This window comes from Carcharodon carcharias, chromosome 1 (genome assembly GCF_017639515.1).
Source record: "Carcharodon carcharias isolate sCarCar2 chromosome 1, sCarCar2.pri, whole genome shotgun sequence".
Taxonomy (NCBI): domain Eukaryota; kingdom Metazoa; phylum Chordata; class Chondrichthyes; order Lamniformes; family Lamnidae; genus Carcharodon; species Carcharodon carcharias.
This window is the reverse complement of record NC_054467.1, coordinates 86,935,285-86,958,453: the sequence shown is the minus strand read 5'-3', so window position 1 is coordinate 86,958,453 and position 23,169 is coordinate 86,935,285. Positions and strand designations below refer to the sequence as shown.

Below are 23,169 nucleotides of genomic sequence, written 5' to 3'. Positions count from 1 at the left end.
ACTGACCTTTTATTTTACATTTTAAGGGATGATTTTCAAGAATGTTAATTCAAAACACTTTTACAATTTGGGCCACAATCCTGACTTTGGTTCTATGGATTGCAATGCAGATAGAGGTGAGAATTGAAAATAAAATTGATTAAGTAGTAGAAAATATGTGTTTAGTGTGTATGTATATATGATGACGATGGGTATATGTGAGTGTATATATGATGAGTATGTGTATATGTGAGTGCATGTATGACGCAGATATGAAACTTTGAAAAGCTGATTTACAGTTACCATAGCTTTAAGCTATAGAAAACAAAGATGTTTGATCATAGTTTTTATTTGAAAAAATCTATAGTGTTAAGAGAGAAAAAATAATGTGCAAATATTTGTTTAACTGTACAATCTCACCACAAACTAAAAACCAGGAAAATGTTACAATGCCAGAATGTATAAATAATGTATTGTTTTGATAAAGTGCACAAAATTGCTGCATGATTAAACTCCTCTGTACTTTTCTGGCACTTGGTTTGGTCTTTATTGGCTTAATTTGACCATAGCTGTTAATCACCAGGACAGTTAAAGCTCTGCACTTGCAGTACGTCCAAGTTACTTTTGATGATGCAGTGAAATATTTCTGAAGGGCAAACTGAAATAAATATCGGTTTTAACATTAACATCTTCCAGCGGAATTATAGCTGGGCATAGGGAGGATGGATTGCATGCGTGGTTTGCTTAAAAAAACTTGCATTTATTTGGTGCTTTTCGCAACCACCAGATGTGCTGAAGCACTTAACAGCTAAAGAAGTACATTTGAAGTGTGGTAACGGTTGTAATGTAGGAAATGTGGCATTCAGTTTGTGCACAACAGCAATATGATGAGAACAAGATAATTAAGTTATTGATGGGGCAAATTTTAATCTGATTGAGCTTGGGTCTAACTGACTGTATATGGGTGCATTGCAAACAGAAAAATTGAATTGGGAGGAGATGTCCGTAATGGGTGTACGACCAATATGCCGTCTATTTAAATGAGGGGACAGGGAATTGGGTGGACTGCATTATGTGCATATAACCCCACCCCACCCCATCAACCTCAGACCCCCACCTCCCTCACTACCTTGTTCCAGCGAGACCCCAGACTTGTCTGTTAGACCGGGCTCCATTGTTCCTCTTCTTCGGGGCCAACTGCAGTCCCAGCAGTGGGTGCCCCTGCCTGTGGCACTGTTGGGACTGGAAAGCTGCTGATCATTTGATTGGCTGGCAGCTCTCAGCTGCCAAATGGCTATGGTGCGAGCTAGCTGAGTGGAAGCAGGGTTGCCCCCTACTTTTATGTCAGTGTAACATTCAGCCTCATAAGTGATAATAAATAAGAGTCTTCACGGCATTGTACAACAAAACTGTTAGTAATATATACAGAAGATTCAAACAGATTTTCTATTAAATTGATTTTTAGAAACAAAACAAACTTGTTTTGTGCAGTTGTGAGAGTAGTTTCACTGTAACTTACTTCACTTGTCCTTTTAACATTTTCAGAACATTCTCCTATGAACATATAAATTTGGAGCAGGAGTAGGCCATTTGGCTCCTCGAGCCTGTTCTGCCAATTCATAAGACCATGGCTGATCCCATTGTGGCCTTAACTTTACTTCCCTGTCTGCCTCTTATTAACCTTTGAGTCAATCAAGAAACTATCTAACTTGGCCTTAAATATATTCAATGACCTGCCTCTACTGCTCTCTGGGGAAGATAATTCCACAGACTAAACCCTCCTGAGAGAACAAAATTCTCCTCATCTTAGCCTTCAATGGGAGACATTTTTAAACGGTGTGCCCTAGTTCTAGTCTTTCCCATAAAAGGAGACATCCTCTCAGCATCCACCCTGTCAAGTCCCCTTCAGGATCTTAGATATTTCAACAAGATCAGCTCTCATTCTTCTAAACTCCAATGAATACAGGCCCAACTTGTCCAACCTTTCCTCATAAGTTAATCTATCATCCTAGAAATCAGTCGAGTGAACCACCTCTGGACTGTTTCTATTACAATTATATCCTTTCTTAAGTAAGGAGACCAATACTGTACGCAGTACTCCAGATATGATCTAATCAATACCCTGTACAACTGTAGCAAAACTTCCCTACTTTTATACTCCATTCCCTTCGCAATAAATGACAACATTCCATTCGTCTTCCTAATCACTTGTTGCAATTGCATATTAACTTTTTGTGATTCATGTATCAGGACACCAGATCCCTCTGTACCACAGAGTTCTGCAGTCTCTCTCCATTTAAATAATATACTGCTTTTCTACTCTTCCTGCCAAAGTGGACAAGTTCACATTTTCCCTAATTATACTCTCTCTATTATCTACATTATACTCTTCATCATATCTCATGTTCTATACGTGAATGTAGTTTTGTGTGAATAAATTATTTTGGAAACTGATGTTTTTAAAATTCTGTGTTGTAAAAATTTTTGCAACTGCAGTGGCTGTTTGGTGTTACACCAGAGCCAGGGGGCGAGGCCCGCTCGCCGACGGGAAAATGAAGTGGGATGACGTTGGGAGGAACCCCCGACATCATCCCGGTCCCTTTAAATTTTTGGAAAGGCGGGCGGACAGCGAAATCAGCTGTCTGCCTGCCGACCTGTCAATGGCCAATTAAGGCCATTGACAGGCTAATTAAGATCATTAAAGACCTGCCCGTCCAACCTTAAGGCTGGCGGGCAGGCCAAGAGCCCCAGCGGACTCCTGATAATACATGAAACTTCATCCACTGGCGGGATGAGGCTTCACGTCCATTTTTAAAAAGTGTAATAAAGTTTATGTCATTTTTATTAACATTTCCTATCTCGTGTGACATTGTCACATGAGGGGGACGTGTTAATATTTTTCTTTTTTTAAACTTTTGTGCACTATCATTAATCTTCTTGAGACAGCACTTTGTCTCAGGGAGCAGTGCGCTCTTTCGTGCGAATGCGCGAAAGAGCGCACTTTGACAGCTGGGGATTCCCTCCCCCCCCTGCACAGGAAGCGCATTATGCTTCCTGTCGGGCAGGACGCTGGGCGGGCCTTAATTGGCCAGTCCACTCAAAATGGCGGTGGGCCCCGTTTCAGCGGCAGGGTCGGCTGTCAGCCCGCTGCCGAGCCGGTGAGGCCCGCAGGCCCACCATGGGCAAAATTTTGCCCCAGAAGTTCAATACCTTGGAGTGAAATTTGTGTATCTTGATTCTTTTCATGAAACTTACATCTTTTCATTGCTACAATGACTTTTCGACATCTGAACGATTGTTATCTTAATAATTGCTGACGCTTTTTGTCTTTTAGCTCTGAGAATGTTTGCAACTGAACATTCTTTGCCTGCTCTGAGGAATTCACCCACAGAGAACAGCTGTGTCCCAGCTAAGGTACAGTATGCTACACTCTAGATAGCCAGAGAGTGGAAGATAGAACTGGATCCTAATCTTTGTACACTTATAAACTTTTATTGACGAAGACACATTACAAACATGCACTTCCAAACCCAACAACTATCTTTTCAGTCTATATCTGTTTTGTGGCACATGGAACCAATTATGTGCCCCATTTGAAAGGGGCATTACCATCCCGCTGTAACAAAAACGAGGAAAAATTTTAAATGAAACATATTACCATCAATCGTAATGTATGAGTTGACCCAACATATAAGACCACCCTATTTTTCCAGCCCCAAAATCATGTTTTTGTATATATTCGGCATATAAGCCCCTTTTCGGCCACGGCATGCTACACTCACATTAGCACTCAGCTGCAATTTTTCACCGTCAAATGAATGTTTTACTTACTAGTATCTTATAACTGGGCACAAGGGATCAAGCTGGCAATATGGGTGGTGTTGCAAAGATGCACAGGAGTTTAAGGCACAGCCACTCTGTGTGGGATGATGATGAAATTTCAAATTGGCGACGACCCACACCTACGCTGGCAGTTCACTTTTATACTCAATACATAAGTCCATTCCCTATTTTTGTTGGAGAGACTTTTGGAAGTTTCAAAAGTTGACTTACACTTCTACATCTATGGAACTCAAATTAAAATTGCATTCCCAGGGTTGAAAATGCACTCCAGGACACCCCCTGCAGGACAAGGGACAAAACAAGATGCAGCCCCTTAAAGGGACAAGAGGTTCAGCCGATGGGAACACAAATAAATCCCCAATTAATGCCTACCACCTGAATACAATTAAACATTCAATTAATATACAATTAACACAGTAGCTGTGTGTAGAATGGTTTGGAGTTGAAGCTTCACATTTTCTACTCTAAGAATTCTGTACCATTGTAAATCAAGCAAAATTTTTAAATGAAACATATTACCATAAATCATAACATATGAGTTGATCCAGCATATAAGACCACCCTATTTTTCCAAAGCTATTCCTCTTGGTGCCTCCTTGCCTTATACCAGGAGTACCACAATGATTTTGTAAAACACCCTTTTGTTATGTAATGTAAACTAGCATGATAAAACTATTGGAATATCTTCTTTCTTGGTGGACTTAGTAGCATGAACGTTACATTTTAACAAGTCTATAACATAAGCAAAGCATGCAATCCCCCTGCAAAGTTCTGTGAAATAAAATTCTAGCATTAAAGCATGACCTGCCTGCTCTGTATCATAGCATATGACAAGCTAGCTGGGAAAGGTGGATGGGTAGGTGAACTTGAGGGGGTTAAAAAAAATGAAGTAAATTACAAAAGAAAACTTGCCTGTGTAATTCATTCTTAGTTGTTAATGGCAGTGTTTGAGAGGATTTATCAACGAGTCCTGTGGGCTAGTAGTTTGCTTAAAAAGCAAACTTGCAAAATAAGTTCATCAGCTTTGAAGGCCCCATATGTTCAAAGGAAAGGAGATCCCATGGTCATTCAACTTGCATGCAAGGTGAGGGAATGTTTCTGCCTAATTCATAAGTCATTTTTGCAATAAATAGTTTAAATTATTCACTAATTTGGATTACTTAATGCAAATAACATTATAAAGTGGGAATTTGATGTTTTAAATTTTTGACTTATCAGATTATTTGAATTAAGCAATTTTGTATTGGGGAAACAGAGTACAGATCACAATCCTCAAGTGACAATATTGGGCCCCTGATAGTCTAGTGGACACATCCACCAGGTGATATAGTGCTGAACTGAGAGAGACCTGGAACTTCAATTAACCATGGACTAGAGACCAAACCAGGATGATTCCTAGTCTGTATGGGTTAGTACTATATCATGCAGCACAATAACAACAGAGGGAATTCATAAATTTCTTAGATGGAGTATAATAGCATACTGGTTATGTTACATGATTAGTAAACCAAGGGCATGGGCAAATGATTCGGAGCCATAAGTTCAAATCCACCATGGTAGCTGCAGGATTTTAATTTAGTTTAATAACATTTAGAATAAAAAGCTATTATTAGTTTAATAACATTTAGAATAAAAAGCTATTATCAGTAAGGGCGATCATTAAACCACAAGATTGTCATAAAAGCCCATTTGAATGCCCTTTAGGAGAGATGTTGGCCGTCTCACCCTGTCTAGCCTATATGCGAGTCCAGAGCCACAGCAGTTTGGCTGACTATTAATCACCCTCTGAAATGACCTAGAGTGCCACTCGGTTGTAGTCAAGAAGGGGGCTCATCATCACCTTCTCGCGGGCAAATAGGGATAGGCAATAAATGCTAGCCTTGCTATCTTTGTCCACATCCCTTGAATGAATTTTAAAATATCTGATTAATAATTTCTTTCAAATGTTCCTGCTGGAGTAGCAGGTAGAGGGCAATGTTTGTCATAGAGACTGGAATGTCCCATGTTCCCATTCTGCTGAATTAGCTGCCTTTTACCCATGGGAATGAGTGGAATGCTGCAATTGACCTTGATGTTAGTGTACTTGGAAAAAGGAAAAAATCAGATAGGGCCATCCTATTTGCTGTCTCCTTATCCTTGCCGGAAAATGTGACTAAGGTGATAGCACTTGGCTATGGTATCTTATACTGTCAAATAACATACTGTCTAAGGTGAAGAGTAGTCTGTTGGTCAGGATGCCAGAGAGCTACTTGCATCCCAGAAAGCTATTGTCTTCAGAGGAGAAAGAGAGAAAATTGTTTCGAAGAGTGTTTTGTGTTTTCTTTTTAAAAGTGAAATTAAACAGTCACTTTCGAGCATGGAGCTATTGTCAGTGTTAAAGTTATTGGTTATGAATTTTCTCAAAGCTGTTCCTGCTTTGCTGGAAGTATGCTGACAAGGAGGTTTCCTGTAAAACATATAGCAACAGAACGCAGGCCTGACGAGATTCTCAGCTTTTCATTATGGTTGTCCTAAATGGTACATGAGTTGTTGCACAGAATAGAGAGCCCTCTGGTGGTGAATAGCCAAGATTGTTTGGGACACACTTGAACTGACAAGGAGCAAGTTGCATTTAATATAGTTTTGGCCTTCTAATGTATATTTTTGGCTTTGTTTGTTTATGAAAGATATTTAAATTGATTAAAGCTGAGGGTTGACAGGTGTCATCAGGAATGAATCAGTAACATTTTTGCACTGGTTGTCAATACCAAACCCTCTCTGATAATGTATAATGCTGGGCCAGATTCAAATTAAAGCTCCAACTACTTTGCCCCAACAATGCATCATAACTCCAAATTTCAAAAAAGCAACCCTGCTGCACTAGTGTATCTTTCCTATCTCCTCCAAAAGCCATTGATACAATAGCTAAAGAACTAGCATTGTTCGGTATTTGTAATGTTATTGTGGGCAGAATTTAGCCCTTGATGGGTGAGGCGGCCCCACCGGCTTGGCGGCGGGTGGGAAGCCGAACTCCACCACCGAAACGGGCCCCACCACCATTTTGAGTGGGCGGGCCAATTAAGGCCCTCCCAGCGGGCTGCCTGACAGGAAGCGCTGCTCCCTGAGACTAAGCACTGTCTCAGGGAGATTGGTGACAGTTTAAAAAACCTCAAAAATAAAAAAAAATTTAACATGTTCCCCTCAGATGACAATGTCACACGAGATGGGACATGTTAATAAATATGACATAAAGTTTATTAAAGTTTTTTAAAACGGACATGAAACCTCATCCCGCCAGTGGATGAGGTTTCTTTTTTTCTACTGCCCGCCGGGGCCCTTGGCCTGCCCACCAGCCTTAAGGTTGGACGGGCAGGGCCTTTAATTGGGTTAATTATCCTGTCAATGGCTTCAATTGGCCATTGACAGGTTGGCAGGCGGACAGCTGATTTCTCTGTCCGCCCGCCTTCCTGAATATTTAAATGGGGAAGGATGACGTCAGGGGTTCCTCCCGATGTATCCTGCGCCATTTTCACGGCGAGCGGGCCCCGACCCAACTCGCCGACGGAAAAATTCTGGCCTGTGTTTCTATCTGGAAGGCAGGTCTGGGAACAATCAACATAAATTCGATTGTTAAATCTAAATTTCTAAAATTGTAGTTTATTCCAAATCTGTTTTTATTTTTCCTAATATGAAGCTGTCATTGAGCCTACTTGAATGAATTGAAGGCTGATATTAAAGGTGCATAGAAAATCTGGCACATTTTAAAAATTAAAACTAACTCAAAGAATAAATTTCACTGAGTTGTCTTGTCATTTTGTTTTTTCCCATGTAAATGATTGCATTTTAAAAAGAGGATTTCAATATATCCGAGCAGCGACTAACAATACAATGGAGTAGAAATTCACGGGCATATCCTCCTTTTTTCTCACATGGTAATGCCATTTAGTAGTGCCTATCTGATTTCTCCTCAAAGGCAGTAAGTTGGAGGATGGTCTTACCTACCTGCTTTTGAACGATGCTAACAGGAAGCCTCATGTAAGACACCTTCTAGTTCTTCCAGCTAAGGGAATGGCACCTGGTGTGAGGAGACTGAAAGAAGGCTAAGAGAAAATTTGTGACCATTTGCATGGGTATTGACAACCAAAAGAATATATGGCACATCATAGTAATTTTAAGATAATTTCTTTTTCTTCCTTCTTTCATTCATGCTAAATAGAATGATGTTTAAGAAATTTGTATTGTAATATTATCCTGCAAATTTTTCATGATTAGCTCCATATCCTAGTCCAGTGTTGTCCAACAGAAATTGCTGACTATCCACAGATGTGACTATGGCAACACTGACGCCGTTTCAGCCACATGCATTAATTTTATCAGCAAAAACATACATACTCTCACAGAATACAGGTAAATGTACTTTACATATGTAAATCTTCTCAAATTTAATAACCATCTTTTATTAACCATGGACATAAAGCACTGAAGATCAAAAATGTGCATACTACTCTTTTAGTATTTTACCAATAAACATGCAAAAAAGGTTAATGAGTTTTGAGATCATATGGCCAATGACAAAGTGTCTAATTCTTGTTTTACTTACTCATCCGAAATTCAATTAGCCACATGTGATGGTGACTAGTGTATTGGATAACAGTGCCCTAGCTAAACTTTGGAAGCAAATTAGTTGCATGAAATGTTCTTTATTTCTTTCTGCAAACTTAAAACAGACTGCAGGATGCATTGAAACATTTGAAGAACATATAGATAACAACTGGCTTGAAAAAATTACAGCATCTGACAGACCACTCCGAACACTGCAGGTAAAACAATAATATTTCATATTTATTTGTTACATTAAAAGGTCAAAGCTCATATCCTTAAAAATCTTTAATCTTGTTAAAATATTAAAGACCGAAAACAATTATCAATTAGGTAATCGATAAACATTTTGTACTCAGTTTATCAGAAGGCTGAGGTTACTTGGCATTGACCCTCTCCTCGAAATGTGTACATGGGAGGTTAAAAATAGAGATAACGACATACATTGGGCCTGATTTTAACTCTTTTTAAGTGAATGGGTTTTTAGCATGTTAAAATTGGGTCCATTGTTAGTCAGGATTTAAACAAAGTTTCTAGGGTAGGCAATTGCCAGACACAGAAGATTAAAATGCAGGCGTGTAGTTTGAAGTTATCTTGATTAAGTTTAGCAAGATAACCCACTGATTTGGAGAAACATAGCATATTATTTCATACTAATAGCTGAAAACAGGTTGTACTGATTGAATTGAGTTTAATCACATTTGTTATTCTGTATGTTCACTTGCCATCTGAGAAATAAAGCGGCTTAATGATTTGTGTCTAACCTCAATACACCACGCCCACCTTTGAAATGATTGGAGAGGCACATGTGAGGACATATGCAAAAGACACAAATATCCAGTTTAGATCATAAGGTGGTTGTATTGTTACATCTGTAGCTCAAAATTTACTCTATTAAAGGTGCTATATAAATGCAAGTTGTTTTGCTATTTAAGTTAAATATTGAGCTGTATGGTTACACTCCTGAAGGTAGGATGTTCAGACTGCTTATAGGAGTGACCAGCACAGCTCTATCTGAGAGAATAGCTGAAATAAGACTTGACTGTAAAATAAGTATAAAGAAGACAGCATTAAAGTAAAATCCTGTATTACATTATTAGTTAAGATAGAAAAATGTCTTATTTTCCACTTAACTCTTCTTTTCCTACTCTTCAGAAGAGGCCTTTATTTTGTTGTAATTTCTCACACATACCAGAAAGCTCTGGTACCTTTAACAAGTGGCCGTCCTTTAATTCTGGTCCATTTTCTGCTTTTTCTCCCCTCTCAACTTTTGGTGATATTGGAAAACAATTGATATTGGATTGACCACATATTCTACACCTCTCCCAAATTTCCTTTCCATTGATGGATTGATGTGATGAAAAATCTTGATGTAATGACGTTGTTCTTTTGAGGTAAATTAATTTGGGGTTTCAGTGGGCCTTACCCAAAGGAAAAACATTCGTAATGGACGAGGATTAATATTAGCAACAGCAACAACTTGTATTTACATGGTGCTTTTAACATAGTAACGCTTCCCAAAGCATTTCACAGTAGCATTATCAATCAAAATTTGTCATTGAGCAACAAAAGGAAATATTAAAATAGGTGATCAAAAGCTTGGTTGAAGAGGTAGGCTTTAAGGAGCATCTTAAAGGAGGAGAGAGATGTAGGGAGGTAATTCCAGATCTTAGGGGCTATGTAGCTTAAGGCATGTCTGCAAATGATGGAGTGATTAAAATTGGGAATGTGCAAGAAGCCAAAAATGGAGGAAGGCAGAGATCTCAGAGGATCATAGGACTGGAGGAGGTTACAGAGAAAGAGAAGGGCTAGGCCCTTTAGGAATTTGAACACCAGGATAAGAATTTAAAATTGAGGCACTGGGGGACTGGGAGCCAAGTTAATGAACGCAGGAGTGATGGGTGAATAGTAGGCAATTTCAACGGAGAGACTCAATGAGCAGGATTTTACCGTCGGCGAGCGTAAAATGACGCGGGATGATGTCAGGCTGAACCCCCAATGTCACCTTGCCCCATTTAAATTTTCAGGAAGGCAGGGGTGCAGCAAGATCAGCTGCGGGCGGCCGCCGACCTGTCATTGGCCACTTGAAGCCATTGACAGAATCAGTTAAGCTATTAAAGGACCTGCCCGTCCAACCTTAAGGTTAGCGGCCAGGCCAGGAGCCCCGGCGGCAACTAGAAAAAACATGAAACCTCATCCACCGGTGGGATGAGGTTTCATGTAGGGTTTTAAAAATTTTAATAAAGTTGTTATGGAAATTATGAACATGCTCCAACTCATGTGACAATGTCACATGAGGGGACATGTAAGGGAATTTTTCTTTCTATTTTTAATATTGTTGAAAGTAGAGGCGATCTCCCTAAGGCAGCACTTAGCCTCGGGGAGATGAGTGCGCTCTTTCGTGCACATGCGCAAAAGAGCGCACTCTTGATTTTAGGGGTTCCCCCCCCCCCACCCGCACAGGGAGCGCATAGTGCTTCCCGCCAGACGTCACGCTGGGTGAGCCTTAGTTGGCCCACCCAGGTAACATGACGCCGCGCCTCCGATTGGAAACGCGCCCGCCAGTGCCCATCCATCAAACCCCCCCCACACGGGGGGAAAATTCTGCCCAATATTTTCTTATCTGGTGTCCAAATTCACACTTTTCAACAAGGGACTCTGGATATACTGGCTGTTTTCTTTTTCTCTCTCCCTTTCCCTGGTTCAGGGGCAATGAGAACAACTGCAGCACCAACAGGTGCCCCAAATGGGATCAACAACTAAGCAAAGGCTTTGAATCGAGGTTCTGCTCCATGGGTTTTTATGCCCTGACAACTGCATAGTCACTCCCTTGATATCAAGAAGGCTTGATGCAGTTTTTACGTGCTTTTAAAATTTAGAATGCTGTAGAAACTAATTCATGCAGTTTCCTTTCGTGGTTTGATGAGCTTTAACTGATTCAGAGAAAGTACCCTTAAAATCAGATAATTGTTCTGGTATTTTGAAGAGTTTGACATATTCCTGCAGGCAGCTGAATTTAGAGGGTACCAGGTGAAGGGCTCTGCATCCAGTGACACAGTAGTCAGGGTCTCTCAGGAAGAATTAGATTTTGAAGAACGTTTTGATGCTTTTCATCAAGTTCCAGGAAGCCTCACTACAGATTGCAGTTTTGTATCTCCACCTTTAGCAAGGAATTCAGTGCTGGCTGCATTGTTTCAGGTAAAGTTAAGAAGAGAACAACTGAGTTTTCAAATGCAGTGCCTCTCACAAAGTGTACATAATTATATAGATTTATGTGTGCACAAGTTTAAAAAGATTTTGGATCCACCAATTGATGCATGATAAGTGAATAAATTTCAGTTTTGCTGATGTGCCTGGGCTGAAGATGATCAAGTTTTTTTTTCTTTAATTAATATTCATCTCTGTTTAAATAAGTATATGGCTAAGCGTACCAATGCCCATGGGGAGAATTCTCCCCCTGTCAGGGGGGGTTGTGCTGGGGTGGGCAGGGGTGGGCGCGAACCCGATTGGCACTCCCGATCAGGTACGTGCCCGCCCAGCGTGATGAGCGCCCAGAAGTGCCGTGCGCTCCCTATGTGGGCTGGGGGGGGAATTCCTTGAGTCAGGGCCTGCTCAAAAGAGTGCAGAACTCCCCCCCCCGAGGCACAGAGGTGCCTCGGAGATTAGTTTAAGTTTTAAAAAGCTGAATAAAGAAAAGAAAAAAATTTAAGACATGTTCTCTCATCCCCTCAAGTGTCAGTGTCACATGAACTGGGACACATCAATGATTTAAAAAAAAATTTAAATTCAATTTATAAAGACTTCATGAAACTCATCCCACCCATGGATGAGGCTCGATGAAAAATGCGAAGGCTGCCTGGGCTCTTTGACTGCCTGCCAACCTTAAGGTTGGACGGGTAGCTCAATTTATTGGTTTAATTAGCTTTTAAATGGCCCTATTAGGCCTTTGACAGTTTGGCGGGTGCGCAGCTGACTTGGTTGCTCACATGCCGAACTGAGAATCTTATTGACGCGCGGTGACGTTGGGATGCGCGCCCGACGTCACTCCACGTCATTTTACGCGTTGGCGAGCAGGCCCCCCCCCACTCGCCGACCTGAAAATTCTGCCCCATGTTAAATTCTTCCTCTCCTCAACTTCATTGTTTTGGTAAATCGCTTTTATTTTTATTTTTCCAATCCCAGTGGAGCCTGTTTTACTGATAAGCATTCCTGGCTAGCTGAGTTCTTCTGGTTCACACTCTGAATTTGAATTGACACAGCTGGACTTTCACAAGGCTAAATTAATTTAAGATTGATACAGTCATTGTATGTACAATAGAGACCAGATCGGTTAATCATTATTGGGCCTGCAATTCCTATTTCAACCAGAAAGGGAGAATTCCTGTTTTTCTTCAAAATTAATATTGACAAAATCATATTCTCAGAAATCAAATATCAACCCTGTGCATTCCTGCAATTTTATTACAAGTTGTTCATTGCTGAGAGAAACAGGGATTATCCTGTTTTTCAGTAAAGGAAATGCATTAATCTCACAGTCTAATGTTAATCTACAGTGGATATAAATAGTTCATGTCACGCAGGCTGATGTTGATGGGTTATTTTTGATGGATTATTTCTGAAGCTGATTGATGAAGTATTTTCTATTGAATATGAACAATATAAGTTGAGAGGTGACAACTAGTGATGCTATGCCATATCTTTTGACTGAGTAAATTACTTGTTTTATAATTTTTAATGGTGTAAAAAATAACTAATATTTATGTTTTAAGATAGAACACTTCAATTATTTTAAACTGTCCACATGTCTGCAGCTGAATTCAAAAGCTTTTCTCACCACACTGTATTGTTCTTTGCCCCAATTGAACACTTTTCTAAATTAAATAAAATTCAATTTTAATTATAATTTATAATATTTGATTTTGTATGTAGCTCAATTCTGTTCAAATGTTTTGGATTTTGTTTATTACAAGGTAAACTCTCCAATGCAACAGGTGCCTTCAGGAGACACAGTTATGGATAATGTTCTCAGATGTTCCAGAGATAACCTATGTAGCAGTGTGGGAGAACTTGAGTTTTCAGTGCAAACCCACCAACCGAGTGCCAGTGGTAAGTCGCTTGTTATCAAAAGAGAGTGAAATCTCAGACTGGGGATAAAAATCTGAGGATAACTCTAAAAAGCTGGGGATAAAAACATCTACAAGTTATAATCAAGTACAGAAGTGTCATTGTGTACAATAGCCATCAAAACATCTGTACATGTATAATGGCCAGGATCTTTAGGTCGGCGAGCAGAGGGTGGGGCCAGCTCACTGATGCGGAACTCCCGACGACACCCAGCGTCATTTCAACTTTCAGGTTGGTGGGGGCGCAGCCGAATCAGCTGTGCACCCGCTGACCTGTCAAGGGCATATTGAAGCCATTTAAAAAGTAATTGAGATAATTAATGGACCTTGGGTGGGCAGGCCGGGAGCCTTGGCGGGCTTCAGGAAAAACATGAAACCACATCCACAGGCGGGATGATGTTTCATGAGGGTTTTTAAAATGTTAGTAAATGTATGCTTTAAAGTAATGGACATGCCCCTCATGTGACAGTGTCACATGAGGGGACATGTCAGAGAAATTTTATTTTTGCACCATTACCATTTTTAAATTTGGCGCCGATCTCCCTGAGGCAGCACTTAGCCTCAGGGAGATGAGTGCGCTCTTTCATGTGCACGGGTGAAAAATTGGCCCGCCCATGTAAAATGGCAATGTGCCCCCAATTGGGGGCGCTGATCAGAGGCACGCCTGCTCCTGCATTTCCCTCCCCGATGGGGTGGGGGGAATTCTTCCCAATGGGCTAATTGCCTCTGAAATGTTTTGAGACATTAAAGCATAATATTATTAAAGATTATTGTTGTCATTTTTCTCATTGGACAGAATTTAATGAACACTCCCTCCCCTGGAAGCGAGGTTGGAGGCTGTGTGATTTAGCAGAAGGGTGTGGGCTGGAGATCCCACTGCCATCTTCCCTTCCTCTGATTAAATCTAGGGTGTGAAGGCTGCAGGTGGCCTTCCCACCCAGAAGCCAAATGAGTCCCTTAAGGACCCCATCCTGCTGCTGCTGGTATTCAACCAGCAGCAGGCAGGGGACTCGCCATCCAGGGAGGCCACCCAGCCAGCCATGTTGTGTTAGCCTCTGTCCTTGTGATGCGGGGGCTGGAGGGGGGTGGCCTCATTATCAGGCTGTCTGTGCACGATCAAGGGACCCGGCATCGAGAGGGGGGGGGCCACAGGAACCCACACCTCTGTCAATGCTGCTGATCCCCCTCGCCCCACCCTGCCAACAACCCCCTCCCTGTGACCCCATCCTGTCCACACTCCTCTTTATCTGAGGATCCATCTGCATTCATCTGGGTCAGCCACAGTGCAATACTGGCAGTGGCCACCGCTCCCAGTGGAGCTGCTGGTTCTGGAGAGATGCCAGCCTCTGGCCAGAGCTCCCAGGGGTGGGACATCCATCCCACAGTAGGAAGTGCAGTAATTGAATGTCCCCTGTGGAGCTGGGAGCCCTGGCGGAGGGCTCTTGCTATCAATTAGGAACTTTATTCCATCAGGGCTCCCAGCGATTGGGTGGGTGGTGGTGCCACCAGATTTTGCTTTGGATAACCGACACCCTATTTGGTCTGTATTAAAACTATTCCCAGCATAACGTGAGACAAGTTTGTAATCATGTATAGGTTATACATAATGATTGAAGAACATGAGAATACAAGTGTGGTACTTGATTTTAATAGGTGCCTACACATCCTAGGTGCCCAAGTAGTAGCATCAGCCTACTTAGAAAATTTGCCCAATCGGACTGGTAGCTCTTCCCTGCAAGACCATTTCCAAACACTTAGAGTAATTTTTTCCTCCATCAACCTAATGATCCAGTATTTCCTTAGTGAGAGAAAACAAAGATAGCTAAATGAAAAGATCACTGTAAATATACAGTTGATAATTTTCACATGGTCTCACGTGCTTCCTGACACCATAGTGGATGTTCATTTTGGATAACGGAATGGAATCTCTGCCAAATTGTACCGCTGAGAATGGAAGTGATGTCACCGTCCCCCTTTGATCTATTTGTGAAAACCTGTGCAACCCTTTCAACCAAATCTTTGTTCTCTTGAACAAGTTCCATTGTTCAAGTGCAGGCCAAGACTATTTGATGGTCATTAACCATAAAGTATCAGATGATTATTTGTTGTTCCCTTCATAGCCCTGCTCTCAGTTATGATTATCCATGAATTCTATTCTAAAGAGTTAAATGACAAAATAAATAAACCAGCTAATCACTATTTCTGATTTACCTTATCTCTTTTATTTTTAACACATAATGGTTTCCTGTGTTATTCTCTGAGGACCTTGGTCTCTAAATGACAGTGGGCACCTGTAACAGAGTAGTTTGGTTGATGGGACTTTTTTTTGTAGTGACACTGGCTAATGCTGGTATGGATAGACAAATGTTGTGAAGTTCCATGTATGAGCACAAAGTTCAAAACTTTGTGTGTTACTGTCTGAAACCACAGCTGCAGTGCTAGTGTTAGATTGAAAAAAGGATGAATGAAATGCTATTACCTCTTGACTTGTGTGAAATTCTAGTTCTACCTTGATTGAAAACCATTTTGAGCAGCGGACCACCATCTTCTCATGCAACATCATAATGGGAGGAACTTGCAGGATCGAAGCTTGACATTCCTTCACACTTCAATAACTGTAATGACAAGCCACATGCCTTATGGTCAGAATCACAGAGACTGTAATTTATCACTTTGAGGGTTGCTATTGAAGGGGCAGAGACCTGATTGGAGAGATTTAAACAGGATGTTGTGTGAGAGATGGACACAGATCTGGGAGCTGACATGTTCAAGATCTTTGAAAAGAAATGGAATTGGAGAGTGTGTGATAGTTTGCAAGGGCAGAGGGGTCGAAGGTGGGTATTTTGAGGAGGGTGATGATGGCAGTTTTGATAGCTTGGGAACAGTTACTCAAGTGACAGAATCATTTACAATATCAGCCAACATGGGATCCAGGAAGGGAAGTTGGGTGATTAATCTTGAAGTGAGCACAGAGTTAATGGAGCAGTAGGGCCATCTTAGGGATAAAATGAATTTGGAGAATGTGTAGTAGGAGATGGGAGGTAATTTTGAGTGAGCTGGTCGTTTAGAGCTACATTGGAGGGAGCCTGGGGGAAGGTTTGGCTTGGTAGGCAAGGGGATGAGGAAAGCAGAAAAGGCAGTTGAATGGATGATGTCTATTATGGTGTCATAAGTATTCCATGCGCTCTTCACGCTTACTATTAGAGATGAGGGTGGAGAGAGTGGTGGAGAGGGGTTTAAAGACATGGTTGATAATTGAGGAAAAAGCTGAGGTTATGTCACCCTGATGTGCAAACATACAAAATTATATGACTGATGAAGAGTCATATTGGACTCGAAACATTAACTCTGTTTTTCTCTCCATGGATGCTTCCAGACCTACCAAGTTTTTCCAGCATTTTCTGTTCTTATTTCAGATTTCCAGCATCCGCAGTATTTTGCTTTTATTATATGTACCGAGTGAATGATGAAAGGCTTAACTGTGTTCACAACCTATGTTGGTTATATTCTTGCAGACAGTCTAATGTTCATATTCTTGCCCTTCACAGGAAATGAAAGGCCAAACAATGTTGTGAATAATGCAGTATCAAGAATCCAATCAGCTTTCAGACTAAGAACTCCAATTATTACTATGCCAACAACAGGCAAATGCGCCGACCAGAGTCTTGCTTCAAGTTCCTTTGAGAATTTTTCAGGTATAATTGAACCAGATCAACTTATCCAGCACTCAGCTATTTACTCAATGAATAGCCAACAAGGAGTTTTGCATGAACGTTCAGAAAATAAAGTCGGGTCTGAGTGCGTGAGCAGGAACTGTGAAACTTCTGCTCATAATGCTGATGCTTACACCCGAGAACTTGCAAACCCAATAAGCCTTCAAGCAGCTTTACAGACAAAGGCTAGCAAATGGCTAAAGTATCAAATTGCAACCAATCCAATATCTTCAAACGCTGGTGACCGGAGTGAACAAGATCATAGCTTTGACACAGAACGAACGTTTGAAGTGGCATCATTTGGGGAAAGAAGTGGAAAGGCGCTTGCAACCCCAGAAAATGTAAATGATTCCTTTCCTGTGCAGCTGATAAAAGACAAACTGATCAAACAGCATGAAAGTATTTTAGGAGTAAATGAAACGTGCTCTTTGCCAATTATCAGTTCTATCCATAAAGGGCGCAATGTACTGAGCAAAACAAATTATAACAGGAAAGATTCTGAGGTAAGTGTCCCTGGAATGTAATTTTTATACTAACATTGGACAATGTTTTTCTATGTATTTTCTCTGTTTTAAATATCCAGTGATTAAAAGGTTGCTTGTAAAATTATAAGAGGAGTATAATAAAAAGGAACTTCAGGCATGTCAGCAATAAAATACACACTGGTTTGGTTCAGAGAGTTCAGTTTTTTGTTTTTTATTGCAGGGTATCGGTCTGTCAGAGTTGTGCTTTCCCAGAACAGATGTTTCACAAGGAACAAAGGTTGTTAAGAGACAAGTAACCATCCCAGCTACCTTCCTCAGTCCTACTCATTACAGACAGGTCTTCACAGCAGCAATAACAGGTATAAATAATAACATTTTTGGACACTAAGGGCAACATTTTCTTGCTGTTGGGGGGGGAAGTGCGGGTGTGGGCGGGCGTGCTTCTGATTGGTGCTCCCAGTTGGGGGGGGCGTGCTGCCATTTTACGTGGGCGGGCCAGTTAAGGTCCGCCCAGCATGACATCCGCCAGGAAGCGCTCTGTGCTCCCTGTGTGCAGGGTGGGGGGATTCCCTAAGCCGGGAGTGTGCTCTTTGCGCATGCGCACGAAAGAGCGCACAGATCTCCCTGGCAAAGTGCTGCCTCAGGGAGATTGGCTCCGATTTAAAGCTTTCAATAATGGTGATTAAAAAAAAATTTCCCCGCCATGTCCCCTCATGTGACATTGTCACATGAGTTGGGACATGTCCATAACTTTTATTTAAATGTTAAATAAAAATTTAAATACCCTCATGAAACCTCATCCCACCCGTGGATGAGGTTTCATGTTTTTTCCAAAGCCCGCCAGGGCTCCTGGCCTGTCCGCCAACCTTAAGGCCGTTGACATTTCGGCGGGCACGCAGCCGATTTGGCTGCGCACCTGCAGAACTGAAAATCTAAATGACGTGGAGTGATATCGGGACACACGCCTGATGTATCCCTGCCTCATTTTACACATCGGTGAATGGGCCCTTCCCCTGCTCACCGACTGGAAGATGCTGACCTAAGGGAATCAAATGATTCAGAAATAGGGCGGGAAAGTGGAGTTAAGGTAGACGATCAGCCATGATCATAATGAATGTTTGAGGGGCCCACACTTGCTCCAGTTCTTATGTTCTTAAGTCATTCAGAAAGCTTTGATGTTGGTACTAAAACTATGCAATGTCTGCTGTAGATTAGTTGGCTGCACTGCAGCCAAGTGCTGTCATTTTTAGTTTACAAGTCCTGTGCTTATCAAAACTATTAGTAGATTTGTCAGCATCGGCGGAGAAGAAAAGAGTTGATGTTTCGGGTCCTCATGACCCTTCAACAGAACTAGGTGAATCCAAGGAGAGGGGTGAAATATATTTACTACCTCCCCTGCCCAGGAGGCCACCAAATCCAGCCCTAAAGTTGAATAGCATGTCAGTGCTTGCTGTACTGGCACGGACATGAAGCATGCTCAGTTGGGTGAGTTACTAAAGAGCTACCGCCTGACAGGTCCTGTACTTAACTTGAGTTGTTAGCTTCAAGAAAGGAGGAATGGGGGATAAAATTGCAGGAGGAATGGGGAATAAAATTGCAGGAGGAATGGGGAATAAAGTTGCAGGAAGAATGATAAAACTTTAAATTGAAACATTCTTTCATGACAAATGAAGTATGCTTGACCAATAAAATCATAGAACGTGGATCACATTTGGCCCATCCTGCATACTGGCTCAACTGAATCTGTTTATCTAATCCCATTTTCTCTGACTTTTCCCTGCACCCTTTTTATTAACTTATTTTGAATTAGGGACATAGAGCTTTCCAGCTGATTAAAAAGACCAAGGGCTATGTAGTTTGCTTTTTATTATCCTGGAAGGCACATAATACAACAATCTTGATCCAAAAAACTTTTAAATTATTTGTTTCTATCTCAATAACCACTTGTGGTATAGCATATCATATTTAAATACTTATTAAATGTCTCTCCTAAAGCTTCACTCTTACTTTCTCTCTTAAGTGTTGAAAGATCATTTCTTTGACAGCCCTTGTTATTTCTTTTATGTTGGCTGCCAGTCTTCTTTAATACTCCCTCTTGCCTTCCTGATGTCTCTTTTTATTTCCTTTCTATACTTGAATAATTTACATAGCTTCTTCAATGTTACCTCCCAAATTTATCATGTGCCTCTTTTAAAAGCGTCATTTTTGCTCTATCCTTTTGACCTATTCCTTTAGTTTTAGTCAAAACTTGTGCTTTATCCATCATTATTTCAATATTTCCCATGCGGGTTTGCTGTTTTTTCCCAACCAACTAATCTGGTCCACCTTTATGGCACTGAAATTAGCTGATTTTGGGCCAATATCTTTATCTTTGGCTCCTCGTTCAATGTGAGCCTCATTAAGTTACATTCACATTAGCAAAAGTGACCTTCTATGTTCAAGTCATTTATATTCTTTGCAACACTAACTTGAATCAGATCTAGCACTGCATCATTGTTTGTGTTGATAAGGAAATTACAAAGTATCTCTGCAGAAGAATTTATAGATCAGATTTGATACTAATATGGCAATATTAAGGCAAATGGATTAGGCATTTGTTGAAAATTGAGATTTAGAACCATTAATTGGAAGCTTGTTTTTGAGAAATGACACTTGTTGGATTGAACATGGTTCAGTTCCCAATTGTTTCTGTATTCATAGTTAGCCTAAAATTGATGACTTTCCCCAGGTCATTTGGGACAAAGAAGTGAGAACTATCTGAGGAGGGAGCTCTTCATACATTGCTTAAGTTTGACAACTGATACTTGATTTGGGTTTGTTGCTGATGACATCCACGGAGATGGTTATTGGCTGGACCATCCCACTCTTCCTACTGAAGACGTTCCTCAATACAATGGGCTACTTTGAGGCTTATATTTACAAACATCGGGCTTTAGTGTATTGTAAAATTAAAGTATAAAATTTGGACTTAGAAAATTAAGAATGCAAAGTAAGACAACTTATTATTATGCATGATATATGACTATTTGCCAATTCTGCAATTTCTAAGATTAGGTTTTAACACAGAATGTTAATCTCTTCAGTGTGAAATCAGTATCACACAATACTTGTCTTTTTTCAGAACATCTCAATGTTTGGCTCTTTGAACTGTCTCAAAAACTTCACAAAGCTTTATCAAAAGTTGACTTTTTTGAGTATTCTTCAGAAAAAGCAGGAATTGCTGGAAAAGAGCAAAATTTTGTCCCACTTTGCCAACATCAACAGCCTGCAAAGCTTGTCATGGTTAAAAAGGAAGGTCCAAATAAGGTAATATTTTCAGCAAACTAACAGTTTTTCAGGTATCAATACTTCTGTTATAATTAAAATAAAGCTCCCAGTTCCTGCTTGATGAGAGAGGAATTTAGCCAAAATTTCACACTTGATTACTATCTTGACCCTAGCTGGAAAGCATTGGCATATGGATGTTAGTTTAAGATGTTGGGTTGTGGGGGGGGGGGTGGGTTAAATTAGACACAGGTACAAATGCAAAGCAATTGGTATGGCATTGGCCACATGTACGCTCCACCTGATATTCTGTTCCATTGATTTTAATAGAACTGCATATCAGGCATGTCTTATTACGGTTGACAAATGCAATTTTGCCCATATTGTGTCTCCATCATGTCCACTTTCATTGTCCTTCCCCTGCCCCCATCAAATCGTTAAATAAGCTGCTGACATTCATTACCTAGGTTACAAGTGAATAATATACATACAGGTGAGTTATCAGAGGCCTGTTAATGCTGCATAACTCTCTTGTATTTCACCCGAGCGACCATTTTTCACATTTTTATCTAGATAGCAGTATTTGCAGATTATTTGACCATGAGGACCATTATACTTGGGCCAAATAAAATCAACTTCCAGCTGAAATAGCAATCAGGTCTGGGAACTCTGACTGAGCTGTTTCTGTTTATTGTCTATGAATGCTGAGTCCAGTTCGAGTAATCCTATTCCTCCCATGGCTGAGATCAGTTAACCCAGCACAAGGTATTTGAACTTTGGATGTCCCTGACCTTTATGGCTCAGTTTTGCAGTTGTGCAGTGCATTCACCCACTGAGGTGTTGGCAGGGCATTGTTGTCAGTTAAATATGCTATTTTCAACATTTAATTTTTTAAAAAACGATGGGTAGATAACTCAAAATAATTAAAGCTGATACAATGAAAACTTAAGTATTATATTTTTACATTATTAATTTTGGAAAAGAGTATAAAAGATTTACAGAGAATCGCATTCATTCATAATATATTTTAATCTTCTACTCAGAAATATGTGGCATTCTCTATAACTAAGGCAGCAAAGTCACTATCCAGGTATTTCCTTTCTTCTATTTGAAAGAATATAATTCTGCAATTTGAATTGCATTTCCTTTTTTTCCCTCTTGTAGGGCCGTTTATTCTACACTTGTGATGCCTCAAAAACTGACCAGTGTAAGTTTTTCAAATGGTTAGATCACATGCAGCATGTTGATTTGGAGCAGAAAATGGAGCCTCAGTCTAAGTTAATGTTGTCCGATGCCAAGAGTTTAGGTGCCTTCATTCGAAGTCAGTACATACCTCTGTACAGTGAATGTGTGCTTCATGTAAGGTACGCTTTATTTCTGTTTGTTTTTCAGTGGTAGTAATACAACTTGTTATGATTTAATTTTTTGTTGTTGCGGGGAATTCAGTGTATGTTTATATTTCAGAATCACCATTAAAGTTTTTAGTCATTTTTGAAATGGAAAGCATTATTTTCCTGGATAATTAAGCAGTGTGCACAAATGGCCTTTTTTTTTTCCAGCTATAGTATGCTTAACGATTATGGAAAGTAACCACACAAACCATATTGAACATGTATAGATGTTAGTGTTGCTAGTATCATGTTTTATGTCATTGTTACTGGAAAAGGTAGAACTGTTGAGGATATGTAAGTGACCGGACAAAGTATTCAAACAAAATTAGAGAGTTAGAAGCATTAGTAGCAAAGGAGGAATACGATACAGCAGTTGTAATGGAAGTGTGGTTTATGGTTGGACAAGATTGGGAACTTAATATTTCTGGCCATCACCTTTTTATGAAGTGGATAAGTGGCAGGATGGCAATGTTAATAAAGAATTCTATCTTGGCACCAGAATATAAAAATGTACAGGGGTTGTGGAGGCACAATCTCTACGTATAAAATTAAGGAATAGGAAGGAAAATGGTACATTTCCGATTGTAAATTATAGGGCATTGAACACTACGATAAAGATGGGTTGGGGGGTTTTGGGGGAGCTAAATTTTCAAACAATTCAGAGAGATATGAAAGAGCAACAGGGCAATAATATTAGGTAATTTAAATTACCCCACGTTAGATAGGAATAAAGGTAATGCATGTAGTCATTGTGGATGTGACACTTTCTCGGTTACGTTCAGGACAGCTTTCC

The 23,169-nt window shown here is 40.4% G+C and overlaps 1 protein-coding gene across 1 annotated transcript in view; it reads left to right on the top strand.

The window, feature by feature from the left end:
* The window catches only part of LOC121284649 (protein ZGRF1-like), a 127,774-nt gene that overhangs the window by 9,557 nt on the left and 95,048 nt on the right, over positions 1-23,169 (top strand). The window contains exons 7-14 of the mRNA XM_041200211.1: positions 27-116; positions 3,314-3,393; positions 8,529-8,621; positions 13,371-13,506; positions 17,072-17,739; positions 17,942-18,080; positions 20,843-21,027; positions 22,150-22,349. Of these exons, the coding sequence (XP_041056145.1) occupies positions 27-116; positions 3,314-3,393; positions 8,529-8,621; positions 13,371-13,506; positions 17,072-17,739; positions 17,942-18,080; positions 20,843-21,027; positions 22,150-22,349 (1,591 nt within the window). The remainder of the gene's footprint in view (positions 1-26; positions 117-3,313; positions 3,394-8,528; positions 8,622-13,370; positions 13,507-17,071; positions 17,740-17,941; positions 18,081-20,842; positions 21,028-22,149; positions 22,350-23,169) is intronic.